This window comes from Tyto alba, unplaced genomic scaffold (genome assembly GCF_018691265.1).
Source record: "Tyto alba isolate M040663 unplaced genomic scaffold, T.alba_DEE_v4.0 Super-Scaffold_20, whole genome shotgun sequence".
NCBI classification, from domain to species: Eukaryota; Metazoa; Chordata; class Aves; order Strigiformes; family Tytonidae; genus Tyto; species Tyto alba.
The window spans coordinates 9,719,212-9,745,802 of NW_024881283.1; the positions used below are offsets into that span (position 1 = coordinate 9,719,212).

Consider the following 26,591-nt stretch of genomic DNA (forward strand, 5'->3'; position numbering starts at 1 on the left):
GGATAATACAGATCTTTAGAACTTCTTTTTATGCGTCTGGGTACAAGTCAGGTTTCTAGTATCTCTCTAGAATGTTTCTGCTTTGAACACAGAATTACAGAACCTTGGTGCAGGAAGGGATACAAGTCTATGACTCACAAGTAATGGCAAACAGCAAGAGTCAGCCCCCAAGAAGACATGAAAATACAATCATATTCCCCCAAATTTGTGACTTTTACAGCTTTGAGCTGGACTGGACTACACATTTTAATCTCAATACAGTGTATCTAGACAGAGGGTTTGCTAGTGCAATGTGGGCAAATGTGGTGCAGAACAAAAGCCAGGCTCACCAGGTTTGACTTCCACCGTGGTCCTTTCCACATCACTTTCTCCTTTGGCATCTGTTACTCTGAGGTGGAATGTGTAGGTCCCTTCTACCAGATTGGACAGGAGAAGGACAGGATGATGGTCTGAATTATTTAAGACTTCCTGGAAGGCAGAGCAAAATAAGTATCAGGAAAGAAAGGATCAAACTAGCGTGATACATCATCATACTTAAGGATATCACTGCAGGGTAGCAGGCGCAACAGTGAGCTTCACATTTCCTCAGGAGCTGCCAGTGCTACCTTTCACTGACTTTTGTGATGCTGCAGACTGCTATTTAAAAAAGACACCTCACCCCAGCTGCAGGGCTCCCCTCGTCCCTGGTCCACAAGTAGCTGACAATTCCCTTATCATCAGAGGACTTGGATCCATCCAATTCAGCTGTATTTGTGGGCAAGGTGATGACAACATTTCCAGCGATCTTTGCAACTGGCGGCTTGTTTATCTCTAAGCAAACAGAAAGAAAGCAGTTGGAGAAAAATGTGGTAACACCCAATCAAAAACTACTACATTAGATCTCCACTGTAACCCGGGAATCACTATCTAACCCTGGGGGAAGGAAGGGAAATTACGTATTGTGGGATTCAGCTGAAGACACTGTTCCTCCAGAAAAGGGTAAACCCCTGACTCACATAAAACCATTTCAGTGCTTTCCACATTATTTCCCACCCATTCCTTACTCTTTATCGTGACTCTGAACACAGGTTTTGCTCAACTGCTCAGAGATAACCTGTGTCTCAGGCAGCTCTGCTCATGGCTGGACATACCTTCTTTGACAATGACGTTGACCGAGCTTTGGCTCTGCAAGTTCCTCTCATCTTTAACTGTCAGAGTAAACTCATACGTCCCAACTTGAAGGCCTGTTACAGTGGCAATGCTGCTGTTGGCATTCTCCAGCTTGACACCATCTGGGCCCCTAGTCAAAGCACAAGAGGATCAGTTTAAACTCTGCATAGGCCACGGCAGCTAGTCTCCCTCCGAACAGGATGCGCAAGCTCAAGCAGAGTTTATGGGAATGCAAACAGACAATTGCCTGGAAATACAGAGTCCATAACAAAAAGCAAAATTATTTTCTCCAGTTAGAGAAAGATAATCAAAAGAGTAAGTGCGGCATTCAAAACAAAAAGCATAATTTCTAGTGGTTTAGTGTTTTAACTATCTTTAAACTAGGGGAGCACTGATACTAGCCCTTTAGTAGGGTTTAAAGAAAAGTGGTACTTTCAGCAAAATTGGCTTGGGAACTGCACAATAAGACTTTTTTTTTTTTTTTTTAAGAAAAGGTATAGAGCAAAAATAGTTCATTCATTTATAAAAGCTTTGCACGGACTTTGCATTAGCAAACAGAAAAAGCTACTGCAAGTTGCTCATAGGCTTTTTCCTGAATTCCCAAAAGCACTTCAGGGAATTTACAGTCTGAAGGGAAGCATGACAAAGAGAAGAGCACTGCCTCATTCAAACATTCTGCGAAAGCATCAAGTTAGAAGGCCCTGCTGTTGTTTGATTAGAAGAGTCAGTCTCTTCCTAAGACCAAGACCACATTACACTGCTGTGAATCAAACACGGCTGGTCTCCTTTACAAGCCACAACCACGCCAAGAATGGGAATCAGGCCTAGAGATGAAGGCAAAGCTATTTCTAATGCTCAAACAAAACTCCACCTCTCTCCAATTAAAGATAAATCCTTGTCTCATTCTAGTCACTGGGGAAGCTTGTGAGGCCCAATGTGACTGGGATTTAACACAAGGGAGGTAATGTGGGGGCGTGTCTTGTTTTAAATTAAGGACTCAGATACTTGCACAAGAACAGTCTGGAAGATGATACACACCGTGTTTTTTCCCAGAGAAAGGAGACTATCTTCTGGTCATCTGAGCTCTTGCTGCCATCTAGAGTGGTGCTGTCCACAGGAAGAGTTAATTCTTTATCTGGTCCAGCATCCGCCTTTGGGGGCTTATTGTTCTCTGAAAAAGGATGCAATATTTTTCATACTCATGCCATAAAAGGTGCAGCTTAAAACCCCAGCATTCAGAATTTCTCCATGATCCTTAATATATTTCTTGCCCATTATCTCAACCTTGTACTCAGAGAAAGTGAGGTTAAAAGCAGTTAAGAGTTCAGATCAGTGTTTCACACATTTGCAATGAAATGAGAATGAAATCTAGGAGTTCTGATTTTTGCTCTCTTTCTTTAAGTACTGCTCCATTTTTCCTGCTCCTGTCCCAGTACATTGCACTGTGGGCAGAGACAGCTGCTTGGAAATACAATCCTGTCATTATGGTGGGATACCGTCAATGAGACTACATTGTGTAAAATAAGAGAACAGCCCAAAAAGATAATATTCCTAGAAACTTTTTTTTGTTCATTTATCAGCAATGTACCAGGCCAGAATGGTCCTAAATTAGAGCAGCTTTTCTGAAAGCAGCACAAAGCTACCATAAGACCTAGACTATGTTGACAGGCTGATGCTCGCCTCTAACCCCTGGAATGGAAGTGGCAAAAGCAGCTGAAGGCAGCTTACCTGGCTGGACGATCACAGTGACCTCTGCAGTGGACTGGTGCCCAGCAGAATCAGTCACTATCAGCTGGTAAGTGTAATCACCCTCTTGCATTGCAGAGAGCTGTAAGACTGGTGTCCTCACCCCCTTTGAGAAAACAGACTCATGTGTTAAAAAGAATCCTTACACAGATGATGACAGACCAGAAGACTGCTTCTAAAACTACTGTGGTCAGCAGATTCTAGGGGCTTATTGCTAACTCCTGCTATGGGGCCAGAAGTCTGCGCCACTTCAGCATGCAAGGCTCTCACAGCTACATTTATGCACAGCAATGTGGAACGTAACAAGAACAAGGCCATATAGGTGTTCAGACCTTCTGAGACTCAGTAGTTCACAACTCAAGCAAAACCTCTGTGCAAATCACACACACTGTGAACCTGATTCATGGACTTTCTTATTCCATAAATGTGATAGTAGTATTAATCTATAAAAGAAAAATGATGACAGGGAAACAAGTTCCAGGCTTTACTGTTTAGGACTGAGGAGTGTCTGGCCAGTATTGGCAAATTTTAGACTCCAAGGTTCAACCCAAAAGATCCAGTCCCTTGTGTTTGCCCAACTAAGGAAACGCGTGACCTGGCACAATGGGTTGTCCTGTGCATCTAAATGCCATCCTGACTGATAGTTACCTAAAAGAGCACACAGTCTGGCTTCCACACCTGCTGACAGCACCTAAGCACCCCTACTATACCATCACTGATGTTCTGAGAAGTCAGCAACTGAACAGAGAGAGATCACACCTCCCTAGCAGCCAAATACGTTAAAGTGAGATACGTGGGTGTGATCATGTTGTGTGGAGACCTGTTGCATGGGACATCAGGATCCAAAGCCAACAAGTTCCTACCTCTCTCAATCCTCCATTCTTCAGCAGTATTTAAAACTGCATTGCTCAAGAAAGGAAACAGGATGCCAGTGAAAACCTGTGGCTAGACAGGTGCACCAGCTCAGCCACTAAACCAACAGCAGCTTTATGTGGATTTAGTTTTAAGTATATATTCAATCATTACATGCTGGCGGCTCTGTAGGATTATAAGAGACCTTTGCTAACAGTCAATTAAAAATGGTTTGATTAAAGAAAAAAAGTCAGCTAGTGAGCAACCCAGGTTGAGTACCTGAGACCTGCACTGACCTGCATCTCCATCACCTTCCCTTTGCTGTTGGGGCTGAGCAGCCACTCGTAGCTGACAATGCTGTGATCATCAGTGCTCTGATTCCCGTAGAGGGTGATGGAGTTCTGAGGCAGGGTGATCACTTGGTTTGGGCCTGCATTTGCCACTGGAGGATAATCCACTGCTTTGTTCACAGTCAAGTTTGCAGTGGTAGAGCTGCTGGCACCATCTGAGTCCACTACTGTTAGACTAAAGAGGGGAAAAAAACAAAGTGGAAACAGTGAAGAGTCGTGATTGTCACAGCTGAATAACAAAACACTAGCTGGAGCTAGCTGAAATGCAAAAGAAGAGTTAGAAACTTAAGACATTTTTAAGGACAGTATAGTAATTTTTTTCAGGAGTGAAAAAAACCTACGGTTTGAGGCAACTGTGCTTTTTCTGAATAAAAACTTCTCCCAAACGCCCAATTATCAGCCTCAAAGCAATGCAAGAAATTCAATGGTCAAGTCCATCTCTCACTTGAAACTTAACTAGTTCCAAGATAAAACCATGCTAGCGAAAGATCACCAACTTGCACACACACAACCGTGATGGAGAAGACCTCCCTGAGCATGACACTGCCTCTCAACAGGAGACGCTCTTTAACATGGACACAGAAGTTCATTACTGATCCACAAACGGCCTGAACACAGTGTGCCTCCTCAGGTAGGCTGGTACCACCCACTGGAACTGCTTTTTGCTGAATCTAGATCTGAACATTGATCTGATTCGTTCATATACCAACTGCTTAAGAGGAGAAGTGTTCAGTTATAGGCACGCAGGTTTATTTTATTTTAAACAGATCTGCTGATGCAGTGCGCAGACATCACACCAACATACAAACCAAAGGGAAAACACAAACATTAAAGTAAAAACAGCTACTATCTATTACTCAGGTAGATGTGCAAAACTATTTAAAAACTGGATTTAAAGACTGCATTTCTTCCTAAGCCTTTACTCCAACAGTCTAGTTTTGACATTTCAATAGACCATTCGTTCCCTTCTGACATCATCTTAAACCAGTGCTACAACTCAAGAATAAAAAGCAGCTGGACAGCTTCTCTCTTCTGAAGTGAAAAGCTATGAAACTACCTGAAAGTGTAAGTGTGGAGAGAGTACATCACAAAACAGAGGTCTCTTCCTGTTGTTTTTGTTTGTTTGGTTTTAAACCAGACTAACCCTTCAGGAACCTTGTACATTTTACTCTTAAGGGATGAGAACTGATCAACTCTTCCAGGTGTCACCTACCTGAATGTGTAATTCCCGGGTACCAGGTTGGTCAGGGTCAGTATGGCAGTATCGCTAGAAACCTTTTCCTCCCGCAAAGGACCCTTCAGTTCCTCCCAGTGATAGCTGACAATTTTATCATCATCGGTACTTTCTGTTTCAATTACAGAAGAAAATGCACATACAGGGAGTTGGAAGATGCTGCTTCGCAAACCCCGGATGTTCAGCCCCCCTAATTCAGTCCCGGGCTTAGTGGGCAAAGGCATTTTTGGTCCAAGCCCAGAGGGCTCTATTATGCTGAGATACCCAAACTGTATGCTCTCCTGCACCCTGTTCCACAGGTATATTCAAACACCCTTAATCCCAGGTTTGCGCGTGTGCTGGGGGAAAACAGAAAAAACCCAAACCAAAACACTAACAGAATAATATTAGCTGGGGGTAAGACAACCTGAACATAATTAAAGAAACTCCTGAAAAGCTCTAGTGCAGGCCAGAATCAGTAACGGTGGTGTGTTAGCTAACTAATACGTTTGAAGCTTAACACAAGAGAACAGTAATTTTGACTGACAGTAATTTTTTTTATTCTAAGCAGCAAGCTCTAGAGCTTTTCCTTTTTTAGGAGATTGGCTCAGGCCAGTGCCCTTCAAAAGGGAACGTGGAGAGGTGCTGTCATGTGCGTATTCGCCTCTCCTGGCAAGAAAGGCTGACTGTTTTTGCTGAAGTGTGTGTGACAGTGTCACACCCAGTTCCTCTTAAACTTTACCCAAAGGGCCAGCCTAGAACCACATATACAGAAACCAGGTTTGCTAGACTACTGCATTTAAAACTGCAGGTACTCACGGCTGCCATCAATAACAGTTGAAATGGTTGGCAGTGAAATCTCCTGGAACTGTGGGGACACGATGGCAACAGGAGGCTGATTCACCCGAGGCTCTGCAACAACAACCGAGCTGTTACAATGACATCTACAGGCAGAACAGGAGAAAAAGCCCTGGCCGAGGAAGTCTGCAAAACGGCTCTGCCTTTGTGCACCAGAGTAGCGAGCAGAGCACATGCTGCACATCCTCTCCCCAGCCCTATCTACCCCCTCAGTCCTGCAGTCAGCGAGTCCAGGAGAGGCATCAGAAGTGTGGAGCTGCTGTGCCACACGGCTCCAAGACAGCCACCAACCCAAATGACTGCAGAGAACTGCACAAACAAGGACAGTGATTCGTGCTTTCAGCAAGTTATACACCAATTTGGGGAAACAGTGCTAACAAAAGGCTTTTAAGAAAGCAAGGAGGTGAGCTGCCACCACACTAGTATTCTGGAGATGGTTGCACTGCACCAGTTCTCCCACACTGTGTCAAGCATTCAAGCACAGGCCATTCTAACAGAGCAGCACCTAGAGCTTCTTGCCAAAGCTTAGCTGCTGCTCTGAAAAATGAACGATTTTGATGCATGCTGCCAGCTGCAGATTCACTGCTTATAAGGAAATGATCAGCAACATCATCTAGAAGGTCAGCCACACACTCTTGCTAATTTAGGGAGTGCAAGAGAATTTCTTTGCCCATAAAGGTAGAAAAAGTCTTGTTGAAGTGTGCAAAATAAAGGGTTTTTTTGCATAAAAGAAGATGCAGAACCTGTGGTTGCCTCTTTACAGAGGCCACTTAAAAAGTGAGACCTGGTGAGACAGTCGGCACAAGCTACTGTATCTACACCAGTTCATCTGCAAACCACGTCTCACAGTATGGAATGAGATTTGACTTAACCTGCCTGTGGTTGGGAATGATATTCTTTACTGGACAGGGAAGAAAAGAACCTCCAAAGGAGCTTCAAAGCTCTGGCTTCCCTTCATTTTTTGCTCCTGCTGCTATGAGCTTTTTACCAGGTTACAGGTAGTTTTTGTCGAAGCAGTGGCCTTCCAGCTCTTTTATTCAGTGGCTAGCCTGTATGCAGTATAGCAGAAGTAGCTATGTGTATTAGTAGTAGTTTCACATCTCGGGAAATTACTTAATACACATACATATTATAATGAGTTCACAGCACAACTAATTTTCACTGTTAAACCAGCGTCCAGTCAAATAAGCAAAACACCATGATACAGGTATCAGGGTTTGTCAGGACAGATGAACTTAAGAAAAGATACAATTCCAAACTCACTTGGATTCACTGTTACATTCACGTAACCCTCTCCATGTGCCTTTTCCCCATCAACGACGACTTTGAATTCATACAGCCCAACAGTAAGCTGGAAGTAAACACAAAAGATGATTTACCTTCAGGATGGTGGCACCCCGTCAGGAGCTATTAGAAGGTCAGGTTACCATGCTTTGGCACAGTAGCACAACAGCAGCACAAAACGCAGGCAATCATGCTTCAACCTATGCTTACACAGTGAAACATGGTTTCCACACCAAAATGGTATTACGTATCTTTTAGTTTACAACGGCTACGCAGAAACCAAAGACTAATATTTCTTTCTATCACAGATGCCACAGGATTGTCAGTCAAGCTTTGTTTTCTAGCAACAATAGGCAAACAGAAGAAAGATAACAGAGATTAGTTCAGGTTGTCTGGCCACAGGAATCTGTACTAGCAGACTGCATTTGAGATAAGAAAGGCTGCACGTAAAAGAAGAAGATCTCTTCTTGTGTGTTTTTACAAAAGAAAATTTCTTCTCTTCTTTCTAGGTGATGTGAATCAGGCAGTCACCCCCTCACCATTCACTGCTGAATCAAGATGAGAGGGCAAAGGACTAGGTGCTGGACGACAATCATAGTATCCAAAAAGCTGAAACCCTGACAGAGATAGACATGCTGCTTTCGAAGGGCTTTTCTCTGCATGGTATTGTGGCTAAAGTCTGTAGATTTTTTCCGAGTGCAGCAGAATCCAAGACGCTCAAAGGAATGTCTCATAAATACAGAACTGTATATTCACACAATATTTAAAGCTAAGAATCCCCATGTGCAGAAACTGGCAATCCTTTCACTGTTTCAGCTTGTCTAAAAGCAGCAGCCAGGGATGCGCTACAAGGTCCTCCACAGCTTTCATTAATGGAATCAGCAACTCTCTTTCCGACCTAAACAGACCACCACACTGTTTCAGTAGCAGAATTATTCACAGTCCTTTGTTAATGTTAAATTGCGCCATTTGTATGGCTTGACACACTGCTTGTAGGCAGCTTTTAGATCCTGAAATCAATTTCTTCTTTCCCTCACGCCAGATCAATCTCCTTTTTGTAAGAGACTTAGAAGAGGGCTTGCAGTCAAACATTGGCACTCTGCCCATCATGCAATTTCCTATTCATCCTGAAATCATATACAAGTCTTCCCTGGCTGCCAGGGTCCCCATCTTCTCCACCTGGCATTTAACACAACAGCACACAAAGCAGCAAAAGCTTTACCTTAGATAACTTAAGGGTCTGGGAGTGCTTCCCTTCCATTTCTCCACTGTAGTCTTTCGGATGAGTAATCAATTCCCACTCATAAGAATAAGTGGTTCCTTAAAAAAAAAGAAAGGTCGAGATATTTGTTTTTAAAAGACTGCCTTTCTGCCATGCTAAAGAAAAGCAAAGGTATTAAACATTTACAAGGCGTATTCTGCTGCACTATGGAGAGACAGCTTGGAGTTTGGGCTGCAGCTTTTTGGGAATATACCCAGGAAAAGAGACAATATGTGCTTCTAAACTAATCTACTCTGGAGCCAAAACCCATCTTTCAACCTCTAAGGCATTAAAGAGCTTGGGAACAATCACAGCTCCAGAATAGTAAGAGAGAAAAGACTTATTGTATCCTCAAATCCTGCAGATATGACATAACGCCAGTTTTTGATCAGGAATGCATCTATCCCTGTTGCTGCACATCACATAACATGCTTGCCTCTCCTCTGCAGTCCCCCACAGCCATTGTGGACAGAGCTATAGATAAGAACTTCATAAATACTTGTGAACAATTTGCATCACGAAATGAGGAGTGTATAGAGATGTGTTCCGCAGCGTGTCAACCCCCCAAATCAGATTTCAATCCACCAAATGAGAGATCACTTGCTAAGACAGCTTGTCACCTATCAGCAAATACCATGAATAGATAATGAAGGTCCACTGCTTCCGCACATACCACTCTGAGATTATGTCATCTCCCAAATCTAATGATTCTGTAGCACTTTTTTGAGTCTTGCTATTTTCTCAGAGGCAGTATGAGGTAACAGCACAGGATGAAAAATTTCTACAGGAAAGCGTTCTCTGACAAGATACGTTTTCAAGACGGGCCTTATTTAATGCCATATATATATAATGCCTATTTGACATTTCACCATCACAAGCCCTTAGCAGGATTCCCAGGGAAGCCTTACGGGGTGGTGGTTCAGGAAGCACAAACGCATTCAGCTGAACTTCATTCTTTGGCAGGGTCACTTCGACGCTGTCTCCAGCAGAAACTACCAGCTCCTTCATAACTGAGAGGGAGAAACACAGGATTGAAAGAGGAACAGGGAAAAAATTAAATACATAAAAGCCACCTTGGTTGCAGAGTCTGTGGAACAAAAATCAGCTACAAACAGCTGTATTTTGTAAACATCCCATCACTCTATAGCTCCCGTTTCAGGTTTCGCTCTCATTGTTAATGCAAAAGCACTAATGGGGTTTAACAATTTTGAGACAAGCCCAGAATTACTCAGTCATCTCTCTCTCTTTGCAGATACTGTGCAGCTCCTGCTCCTTTTCTAAAGAGCTGAAAGGTGACCCTCGGGCCCTGCACAGGGGCATCCATTCACCCAGGTCCAGCAGCATGGGAAGGGTTTTACCTGACAGGTTTTTGGCAGAGAACCCAGCTGCAGTCTCATGGCACAGCAAGACAAACACTGCTATTTACCAAAATGCAATTCCAGATCTTCACAAATATATGAAGAATCCATGGTATTTCTTTTTTGAAAAACTGCTTGGGGGCTAGCTAAGAGACTTTTTTAAGAACTGCATAGCAACCACACTGAGTATGGAAACTCAAAATACAAACGTGTTCCTTTTATTTATATTTTCTTTTCAACCCCTTCTTAAGAATTTTCTTGCCATTCCATTTCAAATAAATTCACAGGTAGTTTGTTTTTAAAGACTACAGGGTAAAGACTTGAAATCTATGGCCGGTGATATTTTTTTTGTGCTTGTTATTAGCACTAAGGTAACCAGAAAGTTGATCGCATTTCTCGAGTACCTCTCAGCCTCCTCAATCCTCCCCTTCCTATTTGCTTTATTTTTATTTTTTGATTATTGGGCCTGGGAATTATGCATAAAAGACAAGAATTAAAGTTGCTTTACCCTAGTTTGTCTCTGTCAAAGACAATGTGTCAGAGATATGAACATAAAATCCAAGCTAAAAAAGATGGGGAAAATGTCATTAAACATTTAGCCTTTCTTCCATCAGTTTATTAGCTACTGGAATTAACCAGTCAACTAAAACAAAACAAATCCATCAGAATCTTTTCTTCCCCTTTCAATGACTCCAGACCTTGGGATATCATAACTCCATCAGTATTTCAGCTGCAAAGAGTTCCAAGGCAAAAAGAAATCTGATTTCATTAGGAAAAAAAAAAGGCCCCCCCAAAAAACCAAACCAACAAACAGAAAAAAAACCTGCTTGGAAAAACTTACCCTTCACATCATCTTTGTATTATTTAGCAAAATAAGGAGCCTGTGGCTATGTTACTTTTCCAACACAAGCCACCGAAGAGTTTTAGAATGTATTTTCCCATTTTAGCTGGGGTAAGCCCTTAAAAAGAATACTGACTTGCTAGCACAAGCACCCAGTGAGCTTCCTGCCAAAAATGTCTTTGGATGCAACGTTTCCCTTACACTTTCCATTTGTTCCCTTGTAAGGGAAAGGAACCCTAAATTCAAAAGAAATTCAGCTGTGAATACTTCAGCAAACTGGATTAACTGAATTCTGAGATATCACACAACTAGTGTCCACTGTACTAGTATTCACTGTACGTACACATCCTTACAGGGTGAGCTAATGGCCTGGGTGAGTTAACAGAGCTGTCCAAAGTGCATTTTGGCTTTTATACATTTTGAATAGTTTGTTTTAAGAAATACCAGTGTGAACAGAAACATTATTTTGCTGCAAAGCAGAGCAAAGCATGGGCAGACGGCCAAGTACACTGTTCTCCATGGCTGAACTGTGCACTGACATTTCAGGGACAGAAGAGAAAAGAATCAGTTACACCCCATTCTGAGCAGACACCAAGACTTCTGCTCAACTTGATACATAGCAATGTGTCAAGACTACTGAAAGAATGCTTCATTGGACTATGCCTTGCACCACATCTCAGCTTGCGCTTTGGGAATTAAGATATCACCATTACTTTCAAGCTGTTCTTGGAAACAGATCCAATGGTCACATGCAGATTTATGGTGCCAAAGTCCCATGCTCAGACCTCAGGAGTTAATGGGGTCCAACCGGCACGTGTGCTGAAGCAGGTATCTCAGCACTTTTTCAAAGGGACCATAAATTCTGAAATTGTCTCGTATTTTTCAACGCTGCTATGGCTTGTCACCAAAACCTGACTAGATGACGTTTGCTGGAGCACTGCATGTTCTCACCTGGTGGGGTGGCAGTATTGGTCTGGATTGTAGAAACACTGCCGTTTGTGGGAGCACCACTTGGCACAGAAGTAGCCGTCTGCATCTTCGCTGTGCTTTTCGCCGGCACAGGACCGACTGTGGGCAACACATCTGAGGAGTGAGGATGGACCAAAGCACCATCTGGCTGCCCAGGCTTCTCGGTCTTCCCTGTGGCTGTCAAGCCCTGGGTTACAGGACCGGAGAACGTAGCCAACACTGCTGGTTCTGGTGCAGATGTTCCTGTGTGGATCTGTAAAGGAAAAAGTTATCTTAGTTTGACTTGAACACTGAGTGTCAGTTTTGGTTTGCTGTGTTTAAGTTGCACTTGACCTCCTCCAGCTAAGGAGGCTGAAAAGTCCCTGGATTGTTTTTGTCTCTCAAACGATTGTTTTTCAAACTGGCAACCTGTCACAAGTGGGGTCCCACCCGGGGATCGATATGGGGCCCAACGCTGTTTAATATCTTCATCTGGATGGTGGGATCAAGTGTACCCTGATGAAGTTCGCTGACCATACCAAACCGAGTGGGAAATTGGGCACTTCAGAAGCGAGAGCCAGCCTGCAGGAAGACTGGGATAGGCTGGAGGAGTGGGCTAACAAAAACCTTGTGAAGTCCAACAAGAACTAGTGTAAGGTCTTGCACCTGGGGAACCATAATCCAGGAGTGCAGCACAGACTGGGATCTGCCTGGCTGGAGAGCAGCTCTGGAAAGGGGCCTGGCGGCCAAGCAGCTCAGTATGAGTGAGCAGTGTGCTGCAGCAGCAAAGCAAGGCAACGGGGTGCTGGGCTGCAACAAGATCATCCCCAGCAGAGATAAAGAAGTCATTGTCCCACTCTACTCAGGGCTTGTCAGGCCACACTTGGAATACTGTGTTTAGTTTTGGTCCTCACTATACAAAAAAGATATAGAGAGGCTGGAGAGGGCCCAGAGAAGGGCCACAAAGATGATCAAAGGACTGGGCTGCCTGCCATGTGAGGAAAGGCTGAGAGAACTGGGTTTGCTCAGCCTTGAAAAGAGAAGGCTGAGGGGAGACCTTATCATCATGTTCCAGCATTTAAAGGGTGGCTACAAAGAAGATGAAGACTCCCTTTTTAGAGTCAAATGGAAAGGAGGAGGAGTAATGGGTACAAGATACTCCTGGGGAGATTCTGATTGGACACAAGAAGGAATTTTTTCACAATAAGAACAATCAGTCACTGCAATAATCTCCCCAGGGAAGTGCTGGATTCTCCAACACTGGACACTTTTAAGACTCAGCTGGACAGTGTGCTGGGCTACCTTGCCTAGATTGGGTCTTTGCCAAGAAAGGTTGAACCAGATGATCCCTGAGGTCCCCTCCAACACGGTGTTCTATGATTCTGTGCTTCTTCATGTTCTTCCTCCACAGCAGATAGACCACTTCTAGCTCAGTTGAACACCAGTTAAGACCACAGATTTAACTACAGCACCTGAAGTACCATGGCTGCTCATGTGGCAAACATGACAGAAGATCTAGGTTCAAAATTGCAGTGAGTGGAGCTAAAAGAATAGAGAGGTGGGATAAGACAGAAGCAAAAAACAGGAACCACAAACTGGGGTTCATTCGGGCCATTTATTTTGGCCGTGTATTCCTTTTTCTAAAGCTGTGCAGCTGGCAAGCACAAAGCAGGAGGATTGCAATGGCATTTTTATGTAATAATCGAATCATTGCAACAAGAGGAAATTTATTTCAGAATCACTCTTCAAAGCAAGGTGACCTGACACAAGCAGTTCCCTGCGTGCATGCCACAGGAGATGCTGCTGGGGCAGGGAGCCCAGCTTGCGGGCAGAAAATTTGCTCACATCCATACAGGATCAGCCACTTTATTGAAAATAATCAAAGTGGCAGGAACAATTTCCTTTCTTTCATCAGAAAATTCCTTTTACAGTACCTATCCCCATTCCAGTTCCTAGCCTGTCAGGCAATACTCTTGACAATTTACCTTCCACCATGAAGTACATGTGTGTAGCACATTTTGTTGAGGAAACTCTATTTTTAAAACATCTGCTAAATATTTAAAATGAAGCAATTTACCAACTTTGACTTGGGAAGTGTTTCAGAGCTGAATTGCCCACTACTACTCCCCACTAGAGGAGCCGATCAAAAGCTCGTATCAGAGGAAATAAGTCTCAAGCTTTTATACCACGCTGTTGGCATTCAGTCCAGGAAACAGGAACTGTAAAAACGCTCTAGACCATGGTGGGCAACATCCTGGTCAGTAAATGGGCTGGGCTTCAGAAAACATTAAATGCCAGTTGTAAAAATAAAGCCCTGCTGCAACTACTAAATAGCCAACCAAGCCAAGAGTAATAACGAAGGCTTCTCTGCAAGAAGGTTTTTTTGCAATCTTGGGCAAATCATTTCTTCTCTCCATATCTCAGCTAACTTTACAACAGTCACAGAATTTAAAACATCTCAACTCATTTCTAAGTTTGATTAATGTCTGAGCTTTATGGACCAAAGAACCAAACACTATTTCTTAGTGCTACAGCCATAAGCTGTTTTTCTCCATTTGCTTACTTGTTGATGGGTTTCCTTTAACAAAACTATGGATTCTTTGGAACAAAGACTTAGGCAAAATTTGGCATACTGCTCTGTGCTGCTCTTCATGGGTGGTCTCAGGACAGCTAGCTGCCCCAAGCACTACCAGCTTACACCCACCGATGACTCTGGTCAACCTGGGATACCGATTTCCTTTTACCAAGTATGCAAGTAAGATAAAAGTTAGAAATGCTGGCACGACAAGAGGGGAACAGCCAGACAGGAACTCAGACACTTGAAACAGACTCTTTAGGAAAGGCCCAGGAGCAGAAAGTCTCTGTGACTTCATACCACTATGGGAAACCACTTCTTGCTTAGCAAGAATCAACCCAGATGGATCACGAGAAACACTGTCACAAACAACATGCAGGAGACCAGCATCCACCCCCTAGGCACAGCAGCTGAGTCTCCACTTTGCTTGGTAATATTTTCAGTGAGCCAGATGCTTCCTTGACTCACTTTTTAATGCCTAAAAAAAACCCCACAATTTTACAGTTAAGAGAGATCCTCTTCCTCCCAGAAGCCTTCAGGATGAATTGACAGCCAAATGTCTGCAGAGATCTTGAATTAGATAAGCCTTGCCTGGGGCAACACAGTCAAAAATGCCTCTCATGCTTGCAAGCTGAGACATTTCTTATCTTTACTCCATAACCCTGAATTCTTTAAAGCAAAGAACAGAAGATTTCATTCTTGGGGATAAATGAGGAAGAGACTAGAAGTTTGCCAGCTGTCCTGTCTTATTAGCTTAGGAAACAGAGAAGTGGCATATGGGCCTGAGTGAATGTAAGAACGTCAGATGCTTGATTCCAACCCCCAACTGCCTTTGGCCTGGGACAAATGACCCGGTCTCCCTGTCCAAGAGTCCTACGTCTGTAAGACAGAACTACAGCGCCTGTGTGCATCAGACGCCACACTGAAGCTAAGCTACTTGAAAATTCCGTAACACAGGTATTTTTATTTCTTTAATGTGAATGGACTTTAGTTTGCTAAGCCTGGTTTGAATTTACAAAATAGGCTCTCTTCGGCTTAGACTGTGTCCTTAGTTGATTGTACTTGGTGCCACTCTGTGAAGACCCTTAAGATACAAAAATGTGGGTAATATCACAAACCATTACGGAGTTAGTGCTGGCTGTGAAGAGACTTTTCCTCCTTCCTCGTAGAGTAAGTGCCTGGCACTAGCAGGAACCACGACAGCAAGAGTCAAACACTGGGCTTGCTAGGGCCAAGGGTAGCCTGAATTGTGGGTGCAGGACTGAGTGCTCTGGCTCTGTTGTAATAACTCCACTTTAAAGGCTGCAGCCCTTTCCAGCCTGCTGCAGAGCTGCTGCAGTGCTGCTGCAGCCCTTCTCTTCAGCAGTGCTGCGCTTAAACACTTCTCCCGATTTGCTATTAAATGCGTTACTATATTTTAAATTGACAAGTATTTCTACAACAAGGCAGAAAAACTAGTGCCTGGAGAATGTCACTCACTAATGGAAAAGCACAAATTTATCTTCCTCAGCCAAGGGTTGATGAGCAGGATGCACTGTAGTTTATGCTGGTACACTCTCCTTCACCCATCTCTGGTTCCATAGCATGGATGCAGTAAAACCACAAATTAATGCTAGCTGCACATTAGCAGATGACATTGCAGATGTCTGTGGAGCTATCAGAACTGCAAGAGGAAAATTAAAACTCAGCAAGGCAATATTTTCCTAAAACTGTCACTTGACTTGTCCCTGAGTCTCTAGGAGCAAAGGAAAAGATTTGCCTTCACACATTCAATTCTCAACAGAAGAGGAGAATATGCACATTAACTTCTTTCTCCCTTTTTAGAGAGGAGTTAAGAGTCACTTTGACCTCAAATGTGCTTTCCCCCTTCAGATGTTTGATGCTCCCTGGTGTGAACTGCTTTGCATGCAGTAATGATCCAGTATTCTCCCCACCTTCCAGCCCACCTACCAAACCTGCTTAAAGAATACAGTTTTAAACACCCAGCATTGACCTGCTGAAGCCATGTGCTCCATGTACTGGACCAAATCTAGCCCAGGTGAAACTCTACTGATTTCACCATATGTGTAACTTTATTTTGGCCCATAACCAACCCAACTTGGAAAATTCCCTGCTTTAACATCTCCCTCCTGCAAAGGCTGGCTATGCCCCAAGTACACAGCCTTGGATGTTATATCCTTGGCCTAAATTAAGCTGCACTCAGATCAGAAATGCAAGGACAGCTGCATAGCTTGCCTTATATTTTGCAGGTGAAAGTTAGATGGTTCAATAATCAAGGAATTAGCCCAGGGCTGGGTAGAACCAGCTTCAGCTCAATACTCCTGCTAAGGTGGATTTTTTAAATTCTTTCTCCTCCTCAAAAACTCTATCCTAAACCTCAAAAAAGCGACTTCCAGGAATTCCACCACAACCAATATATTTTCGTAAGAAGTTTTTATTTTGACAAACCTGCATTTTGTCAAGAGATACAGACTTTCTTACCAGCAAAAACCAGTAAGGAAAAGAAAAACCTTTCCCCAGCATACATCCAACAGTGCAGCCTAATGACAATAGGATACTTCCTAAAGACGGGAAAACCTAGATACTCAGCAATATTCAGAAGCTGATTAATCCATGTAGTTTAGTATTTGCAACCAGTTTACCTGACAGGCACTGAACAGTAATAATATGACAACTTGGAATGCAATGCTTCAGACCGAACAAGCAGGGACATACAACAACTATTATACAAGAGCAACAGAAGACTTTTAAAACTGGCTGCAAAGAAGCCTCCTCAGATGTTGCATGCATAACAACTGAGAGAATGGGGTCACTGTGTAAGTCTCAAATATTATGAGGAAGAAAGAACAAGCAGGGTGGAAATGCTGCAATACTGCAGGGGAGAGAGAAAGCTGAGATCTTGAGTCAGTCCTAAATGCTGTGGGGTTCTAGAAAAATCAAACATTTGTGAAGTTTTAGTGCATGATTTCACGGGCCACCCGGGCTGCCCTGGAGCTCTCAGCAGTGTCCCTTGGCTGCTCTCCACATCCTGCTCTGCAGGGTGGTGGCTCAGACCAGTCACAGCCCTACCTGGAACCAAGATTTGAATACAAGGGAGAGAAACAAATTCAGTCATGTTTCCAGAACAAGAACGTAACTACAGGAAAAGGCATCAGGCTTCAACGGTGCCAAATGCTAGAAACATGGCAAAAGGTATTTAAGGAACACTTTCACAAAGAAGAATTCTTTCTATTTCACCATCACGAGTGCACGGGCTTTTTTGTATGATAAGGCTCAAAAAACTATTTGCAGATTTAAAAATACAAACGTCATTTAACAATTCAAATGAGCCAATTTCTCTCTAAGAATAGCATCTGGATTTACTCACTTAACATTGCACATATTGGGAGTAGAGACTAAACTGCTTTCATTCAACCAATGCCAACGTAAGCTTTTGTGGGTTTGAGAAACTGACGTAGTTTTCAAAAACAGAACAAAAAAGTTGGCATTAAAATGCCAACTCAAGCAAGCAGGCTGGCATGAAAGTACACTGGAAACTCAATGTGTGAGCCTATAAAATAACATATTTAACTGCCTCAATTCAGCACTCAAAGGAAGACACCTTATTTTGGTTTGTGGATCTAAAAAGGTACTTTTACATATAACAGTTTTCAACTTCCAGGCGCTTCCCACTGACATCACATCTCACCTTTCCTTCTCATCTGGCAGGCATGCTGTGTGACTGTACAAAGGATAAGCATTATCATGACCCCCAATCTCACCTCACCTTCCCACAGACAGTTTATCCCAGCTAAAGAGGGGAAAAAAACCCAACCCCCAAAGAAACAAACAAAAACCCCAACCCTTGGCCTTGCCTTGTTGCCAGGAGGCTCAAAACAGGCATCCAGAAAGGTATCACTTAAGCAGTTTTAAGTCAAAGTCTACAAAAACCCAGATTGAGCAGGAGCGTGACAGCTGTCCAAGGCAGCCGCATTTCAGCCTCAGCAATCACACTTACCTGTGGCAAGTCAACACCATCTGCATCACTTGATCTGTTCACATTATTGCTTTTAGGAGGGAACAGGCTTTTGGTTTTCTGCTCTCTTGGATTCTGTCCGTTTTTCAGCGAGTCCTTCTTTTGATTTGGGTGGCCTTCAGGAACAGGCCTGTCTGCCACTAAGCGCCTCAGAACTTGATCCTTCCAGCGCTCTGCTTCACTTCGGCTGCTTCTAGATTTGCTGCCTGATGCTCTGGCTGCAGCCTCACCACTGGATCTTGCTGCTGTGTCCCTTGTCAGAGGCTCCACCCTGTTACCTGCCAAGCTCCATATCTGGAATGACCTCCGCAGCCTTTTTTTCCTCTGGACAGGGATACCTGCATCCAACCAGGTCTTCGCGTCACCTTCCATTTGAAACTTTAAGTGCTCTGTGCTTTTTGATTTCTTTAAAAACATCAAAACAGAGTCAGAAAAGCCAGTCCTGTTTGCCTGACACATGCCAGGCATAGTGCAGTTCACCTGGATGCACATATTTTCCAAGAACCAAAAGGCATCACAGGTAGGGCTCTGGCAGCAAGCAGTCTGACAGGAGTATACAGTATGAAATCCTTCCAGAAGTTGTAAATGGTGATCTTTCCACGACCTCAAACGGCCACCAAACAGGATCTTCCCTGGCTCACATTTAGATCCGTTCCAGTTTGCATCTGAGAAAGGGGAGGGAAGACAAATAAAAACAATTCTCAATCCTTTAAAGCAGTGGGCAATAGATCCTCATCACTATTGTCAATATGAATTTCAGGCACAGAAGTAACGTGGGAGGGAGGGTACAGGACAGTAAAATGGGGCTTCTCAGCATTTATACCTGTCAGTATCCAGCACCAACACAAGATTTTAAACAACAACCTGCATCTCCTACCAAAGGGACCACCACCCTTTTTGATAGTAACAGACCTAAAGCCATCTACAACAAAAGAAGCAAAACCAGAAACGTTCCTGTTTCAGAGAAGATGGTAAGGCACGGACTGAACAGGGAGGCCGAGCTTACAAAGCAACTTAAAGAGCCAGAAATCAAACCCAGGATCCTGAGTGCAGTTTCTCACTCTGACCAGTAAACAGCATTGACTCTCTGCTCATAGTCTGCCTTGAAGGAGAACTCTGGAAACAGCGACACTGTTCATAGTACTAAGGCATTTTTTCCTCTTACATGCTGATTTTTGAGGTCAGTCACTTATTTTGACTGAAATTGCTCCACTTGAAAAGTTGTTACATCTTCTAGAACAGAGGTCCTCAAGGCTTATCCTCACCACCCACTCCACTGTAATGTTTTCTATAACAGAAATTATGTCAAACGTTTTGGTGGGATTTTATTTTTTTTCTTAAGAGTCAAGTTACTTCAGATTTCAGATGAGGGGTAAAGCAGCAACTGCTTTGCATATGGATTTTTTTTTTTCTTAACATGAAAAATTAGACTATTTGCAGGGATCAATGGATTAAAGGCTTCCAAAATTCAGAGCTCTGCAGATTAAGGACTCCCTAAAAATAGACTAATGACCTATGGGGCTGTTACACTGTGCTGTGTTCAGCATCCAAGGGATAACAGGTCACTGGAAGATTACTTTACAAACTGTGTCACTGGACTGAGTAGTGTAGCTGAAGAATATGCTTCAGATCTGGCTCCCTGCCCGTCAAGAATGGAGTTCTTGAACATAACACAAAAGGGAAACTTTTTTCACTGTTAAAATAAAGAAGTCTGAATTTGAATTATAATACCATGATCCCCATTTCTTGACATCATATAAGAAGAAGTTCAGTAACATATTACTATTCCAGTAAATCTGAATATAGACTTCATGTTACCCACATTCACTACAGCGGGAGCTAAACAAATCAATAGACATGGATGTAGAGGCTACTGATCAGTCTGTCTGCCTCCCCGAGACAGAATTCTCACTCTACTTCTGTCACTTCCAAGTTACAAACACATTAAAGATAGAATATATCGAGGCACGGGAGAAAGATCACACCGATCTGTCTCATCCACCAAATAAAAATAATTTGGTGATGGCACCACAGTGTGTTTTACAATTCTTGGAAGAAATTATGCAAGGTCCCCACTGCCTGGCACAACTCCGACAGCCCTGCTGAGCCACGGCAGGCTCACGTAGCAGGAAGCTTTCCACATGCCGACCATGACACAGACGGAAGCGTAAAGGGGGAGGTATTTTTCTGATCATGTCTGGAGCTCACAAGCAGTGGTCAACCTCAACCTCCTGAAGCATCGATCCTGGAAAACGCTCCATGAGACTAGAACAGACGGATGCAGGTGTCTTCCACTATGGCTCTTTTAGGCTACTTGAAGCATTTGACTTTGGGACTTTAAATTCTAGCCACAAAGACACATAACCTCACACTACTGACCCTCTGAATCACAGCTAATACCCAAATTAGTGATACAGAAGTGCTATGATTTTCCCCTTCCTCCAGCACCATCCCCCAGGTGCAGCACTTTCATAACCCTGTATGACCTGGATAACCTTGTATGACCAAAGAAAGCAAGTGGGGAAGACAGAAGATGTATTTCTTTGTAATTCAGTTATCCCAAACACCACAGTCGGTGCAACAGCTTTTGCACTCCTGATCAGTAAGGTATCCACCTACAATGACCTTCTCACCCAGAATGGATCAGCCATTTGTTTGAAATGAAGAACAATGGCCATATTCATGTACCTTATATGTGGAATCTCTTGCTACACCAAGAATTTAACCCAAAAAGGGAACTCACACCACAAGGGAAAGTTTGGTTTTGAGACATCAGAAAGCAGGAAGCAAAAGTGTTCTTTATAGCTTATTATGAAGCCAGCTCAGCAAAGGCAGTCTGAAGACAAAGGTCCAGAAAGCTAGCATCAGCTGCAGAATGCACTCGAGATCTGTGACCAAGTCACGGGGGACCAGAGCTCCCTGTGGGCATGCGAACCCACAACTGTGCAGAAGGTGGGGAAGCTCTTCACTCGATCAGTGTCCAACTACATGTAATTGAAACTTTGCATATGCTCAACAGAGAGGGAAGTTGACATCAGCACCTTTAAAATCATCACCATCCTTGTCACACTTCATCAACACATGGAGCACTTCCTTCGAGAGCAAGCAGACTGGCAGCCTGTCTGCCCCGGGCAACAACCGACCTCATTACACTCCCAAACGCTTGGACTGACAGTCACCCTGACACGACTGTGTGCACAGGCAGGGACAAGCACCTGGCACTAACCTGATGGGCCTGGAATTAGGACAGAGTACGAGGTGGAGGGGCTGCCTACACACAAAATGTGCATGTATGTACAAACACACTCCATACTTAAAGAAACAAATGGAAGAATAACACTATTGCTGGGAACATGAAGAGGATCTGATCCATTCAGACTCATTTTGGTCTTAAAAAAAAAAAAAATCATTATCTGGTAAAAGTGAAGCACTGTCCCAAATATATCCTGTGTAAAAGGGAAATGTGCTGCTTCCCACATCCCTAAAATCCCTCATCTTCCTTGACCAGTGCTCATCCATCTCTCCGCAGGTGTCAGCCCGGGCTCATACAGACTGCTCAGATTAAGGCTTGATACAGAACCCAGTGAAATTCAGCAGCAACTTTCTAGTAACAGGCTTAGGACTGAGGCATATTTAAGAGAAAAGTGTTCCTAGAGAAGCTATCCTCTTGTGAAAAAATCACTATGTAACACAAATATTATATTTAGTCACCTAAAATGTAAAACCTGAATATCCATAAGCACCTGCTAGGTATGCCAGAGCCATGACTTAACCCAGAATAACACAACACTATCATGCTGAGAGCATTCTGCTTCTCTTCCAACTCACTGCTAAACTAAGATGCACAGATCTGAAATTCTATTTTGGCCAGATTTCCAGATACTCTACTAATGCCCACCGAAGACACATTTATTTGAAACTAGTAAATACGGTTTCTGAATTGCTGTAAATGGATAGCTTAAAACTCAGTTAACTCTCAGGAACAATAGACGTGAACAGGCAACTCACAACACACCAGCCCAGTGTTCTAGATGTACATGTCCCACAAAACCCTACTGATTTTATCTAGCAAGTCCCATGGTCTTTGGTGGGCATCACACATTTAGACAACTCTAAGTGCCATGACAGAAAGCAGAGTTCCTCAGTCTTCTCTGGAAAGATGAAAGATCTTCTGCCAGGAAAATCTACCTGGCCTGTTCACAAAATAATTCCTTCCTGAGAGTCCTGCATTAACACGCTACGGGCCAGATGAATTGCTGTGATGAGAAGCCACACATTGCTATTGGTAGTCTTGCAAATGGGGACCTTCACAGAACCTGGTGGACACGGACCTGCACCAGATGAGAGGAGGCAGCTGTGAGTACCAGCAGTTACTACTCCTGTTTACCGAGAGCTGCCTGTCCAGTCCCTTCCAGTTCCTTCTGCTGGACCCTGTGCACACACAGCAGTCGCATACAGGAGCTCGCAGGCTGGGTCAGACCAGCAGGCCAGTAAACCCAGTCACTGACAGTGTCGGTGCCAGCAGCTTCAGAGAAAAGCATGAGAAAACCGTCAGCAGGAACGTCCCTGAAGACAAGTTCCCTCCTGAGCCCCAGCAGCCTACCCAGCCTAGCACAACACAAATCACAAGACGCCTGCACAGTGGGTGTGCTTAGTCACTTCTTAACACGGCTTTTGCAATATTTTTCTTCCCCGGTATATCAGTACAAGATCAACTGCTCTTCTCAGGAACTGGGGAGTTCCTGCCCTGGCGGTGCAGCTCACAGCTTTGCTGAGCAGCAGAGGAATGGAAGGGACAAGAAGAGTTTCTATTATAAGCTCAGGTTCACAGACTTGCTCAGGCAGTTAATCGCTCCTGATATCAGATTAATGATTAAAGACTTGACTCTGGAGACTTTTTAAAAATCCATCACATGTAATGAATTATGTCAACACAGTTCCTCTTACGTAAATTCACATGATCATACTAATTTCTAGAGAGCCATAATTCCTCTTCAGTTTAACAAACTCTGTTGCCTAAGCGACACAAACAAGACCAAGAGAACAAAAACTCTGCAGTGGAAGAAGTGTCTACATCAGGATAGCTATGTCACATATAATTATATTATTTCCGCACCTACATTAGCCTTCATGGTTTTAACTCTCCCAAGCAGAGCAGCCCTCAAACACAGCAGCACTGTCCAGATCACCCTCTAAGAGCGACGCAGGAGTCACAGCTCTAGCTCTAGACTTCTAAGATATTACTAAAGACAGGAAACACCACACAGGAAGCCCAGTCTACAAGGAAACACGCGATCCATCTGACACACCATCCAAACATGCAGTGCTGAGAACCCTTTGCTAGGACCAGGAATATGTCTTTCCAGGATCTAAATTAGCTGATTACGGTCACACAGCTCATTAGCTTAATCAAATCTGTCACTTGGTAAGTGTCCAGGAAACAATAGAGACGCTGCAGCAGCCACATAGCCAAGAAACAAAGCAAAACAATCCCCTTTTCAAATCTTGCTCCCATTAAGGTATAGCAACCTTCCAGCAAAAAGCAAGCTGCTGGCAGCTGTCACATGGGTTGATATACACTGAGGTCACCCCTGCCTCCAACCTGTGATTCACTGCAACTTTAACAAAGAGGGGGGAAAAAAGGCACATAAACTTTGTTAAATAGGATCTTGTGAACGCTACATGCACACAGGGAAATATATCACCTCTTGGTGAAGATATGGCCTCAGAACGCTTGCAGGAACTTAGCAAGTTTCTCCGAGAAGTCAGAATCCACATTTTTTCTTTTTTTTCTTTAAATAAAACAAAACCCACACAATCTATTATGTGAAAACTTCCATGCAAGCCACTAACTTGGTTATTTACTTGAGCAGGAGGTTGGTTACTCAAGTTTCAACAGGAAATAAAAAACCAAACATAACAATTGCCTGTAGGCAAATAGAGAATATTGACATACTGTGTGTAGGGAGAGTATTAAACATCTGAGGGCTAAAAAAAACCGTTCCTGCCTACCAAATTGTTTTGAGTGTTCCTTAGGTGAAATTATTTTCCAGATTATCACTTGTCTCTCTTGGAAAAAAGAAAAAAAAAAAAGATTCTCAGCTCAGAGAAAGCTGAGATACAGGCCAAGTGCCAGCACCACGTGTGAACGTGCACAACAGTAGGAGACAGACAGACACCCTGCTGCTGACCACTTGGCTATTCAAAATAGCTGCTGGTTATCAGAGAAATGCAGTGTTATAAAAAGGGACCCCCTTGTGCCCCACATCTACCCTTTTGACAGCCCGTTTAGTAACTATTAAGGGTTCAGGTTGGTTGGCTGGTTTGTTTGTTTTTAAACCAGCTACAATGTCTAGCAGCAAATAATTTCACTTTCCTCTTAGAATATTTTAAACAAGTGAGAGGGATAAATATAATAAAAAATATAGACACAGTCCCAGAGAGAACAGGAGAATCACCTGCTGAGGAGCACAAGGCACACAGGCAAGCACACAGGTAGAACAGCTGCAGACTTCTCAGCTCTCTTGCAGGTTTTCCCAGGCAGTATCGTGACAGAAATCGGGCGCTAATGCTGAACTTGGCTTCCAACCTCTTCTCCATGGCCTTTGAGGGCAGCAGCAGGGTTCTAGAAACATATAAGATATGAAACACAAAACATCCACTGGCAATTGATATGCTCTTGCACAGATCCAGTTGACATTAGGAAAAGCATGGACCATTTGCAGAGGAAAAGGAACATCTTATCTGTTGTGACTTATTCCAGCTGCTGCTAAGTAACTATCAATGCACAATACTAAAGTGAAACCCACAGTAGGAAAGTTTTCAGCGTTGAACTGCAATAGGCCACCACAATAGCCTTTCCCATCACCCCTGTGATTTCTTCCTCCAGACCCCACTATTTTCAGTGGAAAAATATCTAATATCACAGTCCACTGGATTCCAAAGACGGTTTGGGAAATTTCCGTTTCAAATATGCCACAGGGAATGGACACCTCTCTAGCACCACGAGCACAACACAGGCACTGATACACCCAGCACATCTGCCGGGCGATGTCATCGCTCGCATGTTGGTGCTGGCTGGTACCAGCCAGAAACAAAACGAAACAAGAATACAGCAGTGCTGAGAGACACAGGGCTAAAGACCTGTTTTGCCTAATATTTCGCTTTGGAGGGCAGAAATCACCAGAGCATTGATGCTCCTTCTCAGCCTTCCTAACACCAAAGGCTCTTTTACAGCCTCATATGTTACTGAAATCTAAAGCAGCACTAGGTGATGCGATATGAAAACGTTAATTATTTTGCAGGCAATAAGCATCAGCTATTGTCAAAGAGTAATGAAGCACTATTAGGCACAGGGAGATAAGCCTGCCATTTCTGAAGAATCAGAAGAAAACACTGTTACATTTCAGTGCGCTGCCTGAACACCCGTCATTTGCTAAACCTCGAGGGAATTTCACTCGACCGTCGGTCAGCGAAGAGCCCGAGCTGCCAGAGCACCGAAAGGGACGGACACGGGAGGAAAACTTCACGGCGACAGCTGTAAAACCGCGGCTGCTCTGCCAACAGGTCGTTAAGGAAACTTCCCCCCCCCTCCCCTCTCCCCTCTCCGCCAGCCCCTCGCTACCCCGAGCGCTGCCCGCGGGGGCTCGGGGCGCGGGACAAGCCAAGGGCGGAGGCCCCGGCGCGGAGCCACCCGCGGCCTCAGAGCCTCCAGGGCCGGGCGGGAGGAGGGAACGTACCAGGGGCTCATGGCGCGGCGGCGGGCTCAGGCGGGCTGCGGGGCCGGGCCGGGGGGCAGCGCGGCCTCCTGCCCCGCGGCCATGGCGGCGGCGGCGAGCCCGCTCACCCGGAAGCTGAACCGCCGCCTCTTCCCCCCACCCCCCGCAACCGGGACCGCCTCCGCGGGTGCCGCCCGGTCAGGGCCGGGGCTGCGGAGCCGGCGGGGCGGGGCGGCGGGGCCCGCCCGCAGCCAGCGGGCCGAGAGGGCCGCGCAGCCACCGGGGATTTGCCCACAGGCCGCGCGGGGGCGGCGGCTTCAGGGACCGCGCAACAAGGCGGCAGGCGGTTGGCCGGCGGCGCGCTGGCGGCGCGCGGATTGGCTGGGAGGCGGCACGGGACGCCGGTGAGGGAAGGGGGGGGGG

At 44.4% G+C, this 26,591-nt stretch overlaps 1 protein-coding gene across 3 annotated transcripts in view; it reads right to left on the reverse strand.

The window, feature by feature from the left end:
* KIAA0319L (KIAA0319 like) overlaps positions 1 to 26,591 on the reverse strand; it is a 35,112-nt gene that overhangs the window by 8,345 nt on the left and 176 nt on the right. For 2 of the 3 annotated variants that reach the window (XM_032997196.2, XM_032997198.2), the window contains exons 2-15: positions 24,909 to 25,075; positions 18,433 to 19,115; positions 11,864 to 12,134; positions 9,622 to 9,723; positions 8,675 to 8,772; positions 7,432 to 7,519; positions 6,130 to 6,222; positions 5,311 to 5,443; positions 4,044 to 4,272; positions 2,878 to 3,001; positions 2,188 to 2,320; positions 1,131 to 1,279; positions 659 to 810; positions 330 to 468 (exon numbers count right to left, since the gene is read on the reverse strand). In XM_032997196.2, the coding sequence (XP_032853087.2) occupies positions 330 to 468; positions 659 to 810; positions 1,131 to 1,279; positions 2,188 to 2,320; positions 2,878 to 3,001; positions 4,044 to 4,272; positions 5,311 to 5,443; positions 6,130 to 6,222; positions 7,432 to 7,519; positions 8,675 to 8,772; positions 9,622 to 9,723; positions 11,864 to 12,134; positions 18,433 to 19,115; positions 24,909 to 25,075 (2,561 nt within the window). Of the gene's footprint in view, positions 1 to 329; positions 469 to 658; positions 811 to 1,130; positions 1,280 to 2,187; positions 2,321 to 2,877; positions 3,002 to 4,043; positions 4,273 to 5,310; positions 5,444 to 6,129; positions 6,223 to 7,431; positions 7,520 to 8,674; positions 8,773 to 9,621; positions 9,724 to 11,863; positions 12,135 to 18,432; positions 19,116 to 24,908; positions 25,076 to 26,189; positions 26,409 to 26,591 lie in introns of those variants that run through there. The other variant, XM_042793608.1, reaches the window with a different exon arrangement.